This window comes from Tinamus guttatus, unplaced genomic scaffold, assembly GCF_059628265.1.
Source record: "Tinamus guttatus ecotype Peru unplaced genomic scaffold, ASM5962826v1 Tinamus_guttatus_pri_ptg000530l, whole genome shotgun sequence".
NCBI lineage: Eukaryota > Metazoa > Chordata > Aves > Tinamiformes > Tinamidae > Tinamus > Tinamus guttatus.
This window is the reverse complement of record NW_028289064.1, coordinates 2,223,184-2,231,349: the sequence shown is the minus strand read 5'-3', so window position 1 is coordinate 2,231,349 and position 8,166 is coordinate 2,223,184. Positions and strand designations below refer to the sequence as shown.

At 37.4% G+C, this 8,166-nt stretch overlaps 1 protein-coding gene across 2 annotated transcripts in view; it reads right to left on the bottom strand.

The window, feature by feature from the left end:
• Positions 1–638: 638 nt before the first annotated feature.
• Positions 639–8,166, bottom strand: part of KIF5B (kinesin family member 5B) — a 28,986-nt gene continuing 21,458 nt past the window's right edge. For both annotated transcript variants that reach the window (XM_088533972.1, XM_088533973.1), the window contains exons 17-26: positions 7,620–7,737; positions 7,170–7,231; positions 6,952–7,061; positions 6,467–6,568; positions 5,384–5,444; positions 5,187–5,258; positions 4,910–5,014; positions 4,175–4,391; positions 3,528–3,657; positions 639–1,139 (exon numbers count right to left, since the gene is read on the bottom strand). In XM_088533972.1, coding sequence (XP_088390098.1) covers positions 1,133–1,139; positions 3,528–3,657; positions 4,175–4,391; positions 4,910–5,014; positions 5,187–5,258; positions 5,384–5,444; positions 6,467–6,568; positions 6,952–7,061; positions 7,170–7,231; positions 7,620–7,737 — 984 coding nt within the window. In that variant the 3' untranslated portion in view covers positions 639–1,132. The remainder of the gene's footprint in view (positions 1,140–3,527; positions 3,658–4,174; positions 4,392–4,909; positions 5,015–5,186; positions 5,259–5,383; positions 5,445–6,466; positions 6,569–6,951; positions 7,062–7,169; positions 7,232–7,619; positions 7,738–8,166) is intronic.

Genomic DNA, 8,166 nt, shown 5'->3' with positions numbered 1-8,166 from the left:
CAAAGAGAAGAAAAATATTTGACAACTACTACCTTGGACATTTCATATACCTACTTACAAATGCATTACAAACACAGTTCAGTGTAGTACTTCGCTTTTAATTAAACACATGTCCCTGGGATTTCCAGACACATCAGCTTCAGAAAGACTGAACCTTTATTAGTAAGCCTGACCTCATCACCCAGTTGCTGAAATTAATTCCTATTTTCTTCCCCCCAAACTCGAAGTTAAAGTTTCAGCCCAAACTCCAATACCGTGTACGTGCTGGAGTAGCAGGACAAGTCCCAGCCGACGCTACCTCGTGTCGCTGCTCTGAGCACGAAACGGGACCGCCCCGGAGCTCGAGGATGTGTCGGCTCCTCAGAATGAAGCAGAACCTTTTCACTCCACCACACTGCACTAGGTGCAGAACCAGGAACAAGACAGAGGAGATACTCCACTGCCAAAGCCTCTTTTTGTAAACTGAGGTTTACTCTTATTACTGTACAATATTTCCACATAACCCGATTAACGGGCGTTTTATAGATAACAGTTAAATAGCCTTGTTCAAAACTGAACTTCTGAGCTCTGTGGTGTGGAGACTGCAGTGCCTAATGGCAGTTGTCGTAAGCACACTTCAGTATTCTTATACTGTACAAGCACATTTAGGTCCGATGCTTTGTGTAACATTCCAGGAGAACTTTAATACAGAGTGCTGTCCTAAGTCAGAGTGGAACATGTAGTGTTATGTAGGGTGACAAAAAAAGGAACATATACTTAAACATTGTTGCACATTCCCTAAGACAATAAAAATGTACACAAATTAAGCCAAAAAAGAATCAAACTAAGATTTTCTTAACATACATTCAGCTTGGCACAGTGCAGACTAAATTTAAGACATGAAAGACAAACCATGTAATGAACAGAGCTACACTGTAAGTAACATGTACTTTTTCAAGACGCCAAAATTGCACTCTAGTTTGTGGGGGGAATCAGTTAACAGAATTTGCAGAAGGGGGAGAGAGCTGTACAGGCCAGGTATAATTTATACATTTTCAAAAAAATAATCCTACAGTCCCCAAAGGGAAAGATTATTGTCATGGAATGACTCCCTCTGTACGATATCCAATCCTCCTCACACAGCACTTACTTTTCAGCAACTGCAAAAGAGAACAATAAAAGTAGGTAAGTGCATGTACACATTAGCCCCAAAAGCCAGGCTCATACTTTACACTTCAAGTAGAACACATTCACTATTTATATAGCTTTTAAGATCTCAATCATTAGATCATGTAAATAAATGCCAATAAAACACTTGCTTTACAGTAAGTTGTGCAATAGTAGGCACTTAATCTCTGTTACCAAGATAAGATTACAGTTAAATAAACTGAGAGAGCCAAAATTAGATACCCAAAGCTGTGAATATCAAAAACACAGGTCAGTTCTAACACAGCACCATTTGCCATGACTACTGGTGCCTTTTTACCAACGTGAGAACTGTCTTGATACCACCTGATTACCTACACGTTTCTGCACAACGTTTTGCTTTTACTGTTTTGGAAAGATGAGGTATGGAATGAAGAGATCTTACAGCACTATCTATAAAAAAAGGTAGCAGTTGAAACATCTTTGTATATTTAATATATGCAGAATACTTTGTTAGAGGGTGATCTCAGACCATAACCCAGTACACGATGCTCCTACTGTAGCAAAACTTCTACTCTAACCAGAAGTTCTCAATTGCTTAGCATCTGTATTAATCTACAAAACAACTGGTAAAATCCACATTACTATGGAGAAGAATGCTACTGGCTGCCTTGCAATTTGTGAAGACAAGACAAATCTGTAGTTAAGCTCTTTATGTGCGCTTGCAATACCACCAAACAACTTTTTTATTAATGAAAATGAAGATTTTCAAAATTTTGTTCTCTTCTTTCCATATACTTGATGAATTCTTCCAAGAAAGAAAATAGGAAAAAAAAAAAAAAAAAAAAAACAGAATAAAAAGCAAGACCACTGTCTCTTCCTCTACCTGCCAAACTCAGGTTGGCACTGCAGCCAAGATGCATACATGAAAAGAATTATATACAAATTTTACAGTTCCTCAGGGGATTCTGTCAGACCTTCTCCATCTCTAAAGCTCCTTCTCTAAAGTGAGATGCAAGCTCAAATTTTAGTTACTTACTGTTGATCATATCAATTATTATGAGTACTCTTAAAGATGTGTGAGACTGGATAGGATCTCTTTAGTTAAGAGTTCTAGGCAAAAGAGTTGCGAGTATTTAGAAATTCACCCTACAGAGAGAATCTAAAATCAAACAGGTGAATTACCTCTTATATATGCCTCTCTACTGACTATAAATGCAGTGTGGACAACTTGGCCAAAGCTGACCAAGCTCAGCCAAAGTAAATATCCAAAAATTAATTTAATCTTGGCACCATCATAATCAAGTTTCTGAGTTACTAGCACCTTGCTCACTCAGAGTAAATATTACACAAGATGGAAGTACATATCACTTCTTGTTCTTTACTAAGGGACACCACTAAATAGAAACAAGTTTCTTGACTAGTTCTACAGACATTTTTTTTTTTCCTGAATACAGGAGGCAGCTTTGAAAAGTCAGCTAATAATTTTATTTCAATGCTATTCTATTTAACACACCACTCTGACGCCATTCAAGAGAGAAACATCTACGGAATCAAATACCTTGTAACTGTTCTAGAAGTATTTTCAAACTGAAGACAGACTAACCTAACCATGAAAATATCATACCAAAACAGTCAAATAAAAAAAAAATAATAATAATAATAAAAGAGTATTCACTGAAGTACTGCTAGCAGTAAATAAAACCAACAGATCCGTTACAATGCAGATGTTTGTAAAAAAAACAACAAAAAACCCACCTATACCCACAAATCTATTAATTTAAGCATATTAAGTACCAGACTCTGTGTAGTTACGTAGAAGACTACAGACATCTTTTCAATTTTAAAAAAATGACATATTTAGTTCAATTATTGTATCCATATTTTAACTAGGATAACATTCTGAAGTTACTGAAAGACATGAACACATCTGTTAAGTACACCCAAATCACTGACATGCGAAACCAATATGCAAACTTAACATCTGCAAGGAAACAACATAATAGGGTCAATTTAATTGTTGAATGCTTTTTGAAGAAAACCACATTGTTTTGGTTTGCTCCTATTTAAAATTAAATTGTGTGACCACTCTCACCCACCAAAGAAAAAAAAGGCAACAAGTTACGTGCTGCAGCAAGTAAGTAGATCTATTATAGATTTTACTTTTTTTTGGTCCTACTTGCAGTAAAACTTTCAGCTCTGGATCTACCCTTTTAAAACAAACACCATTTTTAAAAAAAATGGCAGCATTATTACAAAGATGTCCATGTTTATATAAATTCCTCTAGTTGTAAAATTCACAAAAAGGCAAATCAGATGATGTGACTTCACTGTAAGGCTCTTCAAGGGAAGTTTGATGACAGCGCAAGGGCCCCTTTGCGAGGAGGGCTGCAGACACTCACCCCCTGTCCTGGCGCGCGCCGCCGCGCAGCGCGGTCGCCGGGCCGGCCTGCGGGAACGCGCCGCCCCCGCGAATTGCACTTGGGTGAGTCGGAGACGCAGCGGGATGTTGTCCAGGACGGATGGGCTTGGCTGCAGGAGAGGAGACACGAATTAAGAATACGTACATCACAGCTCGAATATTCACACTGACTAAAGCTTTGTTTTGCAACATCCTAGGAAGGATCAAAATTTTACACGTTTTGAATTACAGGAAAAAAGCTTAGAGATGGTATTCTGAGAAGGAGTCGCTAGCTGCAAATGGCTCCACATACTGGCTGCTCCACAGCTCACTGGGCTTCAGCAGCTTCTCACCTGCACAGCAGTGCAGAGCCAGCTCTACTGCTGAACTTGAGAAAAGTAGTTTCCACAGGTAATTCACTAACTGTATTCATTTTTATAAACAAAATACGCTGTCAATTAGTTTTGCTCTACCACTAAGACATACATGTTTAACTAACACACAATTTGGTAAGGTTCTGTCATATTGAAGAGCTTTCCCCCAAATTCCTGCCGAAAAACAAAACAAAACAAAAAAACCCCCCAAAAACAAGACAGACAGGCTTGAGAAGGCAAGGGTGTTTTTTTTTTCTTTTTTTTTTTTACTAACCAATCTGTGCAGAATGTCCTCGCCTGGCCATATTCTTGGATCTCACAGCTTCCTTGATACGGTCCACCTCCTGCTGATAGCGCTTGCGATCCCGAGAGGCGTTCTCTTTGGCCTCCTTCAGCGCCGACTCCAGAGCTTTAACTCTCTCGGCTGTAGCCCTAAGGCGCTTCTCCAGTTTAGGAAGTTCACAGCGAAGATCTGCATTGTCACGTACCAGCTTAATAAATAAATAAATGGAACTGAATTATTTTCTGGCTGAAGAAGGTATGGGAGAACCAAACAAAAAAGCTAAAAAGACACCCCAAACCAGGCAAAGTAGTAAGACTATTACAGCATACTTCCTTAAGTTATTTAATCTAAGGGTTCAGCAGCAAGATTGTCATTTGAAAATTAGTCACCCTGGAAGCACACAGTATTCCATATAGGTGCTTAAGATCTATGTTCTTTGGTCAGGGACAGTCAGGCATCCTCCCAGATTAATACACTAACTCTAAATGCTAACCTGGATCTTCTCTGATTTGAATTCAATTATTTCATTACATACCCACACGCAGTTAAAGTATCTATTAAGCAACTTTTAAAGATTATTTTAGTCTATTGTTGCATATTGAAAACACATTCAAACCATGGAAGCACTGAATTATATTAAAACAGTTTCATTATGAACAACAGGCATTCTAAAATAATTCATCTTATGTCACTTTTTAAATTAAAACTTGAAATTAAGCCTCATACCTGCTTGTGGACCTTTGTGAGCTGCTCAAGATTATTCTCAAGGAAGGAAATCTTCTGCTTTTGTGCAGCACTGCCTCCTGTGTCATCTGAGTCAATCTCGGCACTCTGTAGTGGGCAAGGGCAGGGGGAGAAGAGTACAAATCTGAACTGAGACACAGACCAAACCAGAATAATTGCACCACACTGCAAGGAAAGAGATTAACTGCTAATCTAGTTTTAAAATGAAATTCATGTAACATTCTCAGAGACAACAAGTTTTACCATAGCATCACATTACCTTTTTCACTCTAGTAGCCAGATCTTGAACAAACAGCTTCCGAAGATTGTGAAGAGTCTGAAGTTCTTTAGCCTACAGGTAGAAACAACATTTTTAAAAACAATCAAGATTAACTTAGGAGAAAGGAGAGAGGAGGAAAAAAAAAAAAAAAAAAAAAAAGCAGCAAAGCATTGGCTTTGGAATATATCCTAACTTACCACAGTCTCTTCCAAACCCTTTAGATCTTGCCTTGCTTGTTCCCGTCTGTCCTGCATAACCCTGAAAAAAGATAACATTTTTATTTTAAGTCCTTAAATAAGAATATAGCCAACAGATGACACCACACTCAGAAGTCTAAATCAGAGGTGAAAAGAAAGATGGGAAACGAGGTAATTATTTTATTGACTGAGCACCAACAAGTACATTCAGTTCTATCAACTGAAGGTTTCTAGAATACGTAAAAAAGAATTCTCAGAATCAAAGCCAGGACAAATATTTTGGAAAAATCTTACCCTACAAATATTCTTACTTTTGATCAGACGAGTTGCTAAGTGAAAGAGCCTAGGATTTTCATTTTATCCTCCTTCTCTGCTAATAACTTTGCTTTCAGCTTAAATAAGAAGACAGAAGCTCTACACATGCTTGGCACTAAGAATGCTTGTTTTTTTGAATGATTTTGAGATTATGATCAGATTTCTAATAATTAAGAGATGTTTTGAACTAGCTGACCACTAGCTGAATTAGTGGATAATGCTGCAATTATATAAAGCCTTAAACGTTACATAATAACCTGAAAAGCAGAATTCAATTCCAAATTCTGCATCAACTATACAGCCTCTAATTCACTAAGATATTGTATTCAGTTTTTCTATGAGGTATGAAGAAGTTGAATCTCAAGTACAGGCAAGCTGCACTAAACCACTTAAATCACAGAAGATCCAAAAAGCAGGGAGTTGCTCAACTGAGGTAAAACTTTTCCAGTTTTAGAACATGCAATACTTAACTGTAGCGGAGAGAGGGGAAAAAAAAAAAAAAAAAAAAAAAAAAAAAAAAAAAAAAGGCAGCTACAGGTTGGAGCAATTAACACAGAAAAGGATGCAACCCTCCTAATACATCTTTCATTCTTTCATCTCCTATCTCAAATATTAAGGCAGTGAAAAGGCACCATCATTCTAAAAGTAAAAAAATTAAGTCAAAGAGCTTTGCTAGCATTTTTTTTTCTTTAAATAAGCATATCATTAAATGAAAGCCACTTCCCTTATCATACCAGGTCAGTTGTTCTATATGCTGTTGATACTTACGTAAGTTCATGCAGCTTTCTGCTTTTTTCCTGATCTGTTGCCTTCAACTTCTCATGTTCAACTCTCAGACGCTCCTGTTCAAGCATCATTTTCTGATTTTGGCTGAACAGAAAAAGTAAATATTAGATGCCAGTACTCCAAAAAAGGAGAGGGAAGAGTAAGGAAGAAATCGGCATATCTTTAATCCTTTTAGTTTAAGCTTGCTAGACATGCTAAGGATTTTTCTCCCTGACAAGATAAAAGATCCAAAAGAAACCCATTAAGTTACAATCCAAACCACATCAGCAACAAGTAACTTAAGCTTCTGACATATTGGCTCAAATCAGCTGAACTTGTCAAATATGATACTGGAAAAGTATCATATCTCAAGTTAGAAACACAGTGTTGCAGGAAAACCTTTTCACCTCCTATCATCTCTACTACGCTTCCTTACAAAGCCTAGGAATATATGGCTAATAGCTAACAAAGTAACTGCAATTACTTACTCTTGTAGCTCAGTGATAAGTTTCTCCTTTGCATCAACTTCATCTCTTAGGCTGCTGATTTGTTTCTGATGTGTCTCACGATGGCTCTGAATCTGCTGTTCCACAGCTTGCTATTAGGGGAGGGGGGGGGGGAGTTCATGTTACATTCTTTAAAGTTGTTTCACCTAACTTTTAAAGGACAAAAAAACAAAAACAACACAACAATAAAAAACCCTTACCTTAACTTCATTTGCAGTTTGAACTTTATTCAAGTGCTCTTTCTCCATTTCATGGACTTTTTCTAATAGGGATAGGGGAAAGAAGAAGAAAAAAAACAACAGAACATTTTAGCAGCCAGATAACTGTGTAATCACAAGGATGACAGGGATAACTGTTGTGCAGCTCATCTGCATATCCTCCATCCCTAACTCTCCCAGAACTCTTTCCCCTCCGCCCCCCCAAGTTTTAAATTAGCAACATCTTCAATTTAACCCTGCTCTTAGCAGTCCTTTCAAACAAGGCAGCACATGTGTCTCTCTCTCCATTTAATTCTGTATGCTCATGCACAAGAAAAGCCGTTTTGCAGCTCTACCCTTCAAACTAGATAGTATGGACCAACTTCTTACTGATGGCTGCACACTTAGATTAAAAGGCCAGGAGAGATAATGGTCACAAAAAGGTATTCCTACCCTGTGCTCGAAGTTGAACTAATTCTTCATTAAGGGAATCTACAGACTCTTCCAGTTGCCTCTTCTTCTGCTCCACATTCTGAAGATACTCAGTCAATGATTTGATCTTAGCTTCATGCTTGTAAAATGGAAAGAATAATAATTTACTTTAGAACTAAGTAAAAGATAACTACATCTGCATAGTGACATCACATTCATTCAAACAACCTGATCTCAAGACAAAAATGACGCCAACCAAATTCTCTCTAAGGAAAGAAAGAAAAAAATCTATTATGTAGATCTATAATGCAGCCTGCAGGACACTTTTCATTTTGGAATCAAGTACATATTTGCCCAGAAAATTAGATGTTTTGAAGGTTAAATACTATTACAGAAAAGACAGGCTTACTATATTTAGAAGATTGACTGAAATATGCACCTTCTGACATAAGAGAAGATGAGGGTCTGTACGTAAAATATAATATAATGAAGTTTGCATATGTAGATCACAATTTAAGTGTACTAAAAGTCTCATTACTGATCCTTTTTAACAAGGAAAGTGGCCAAT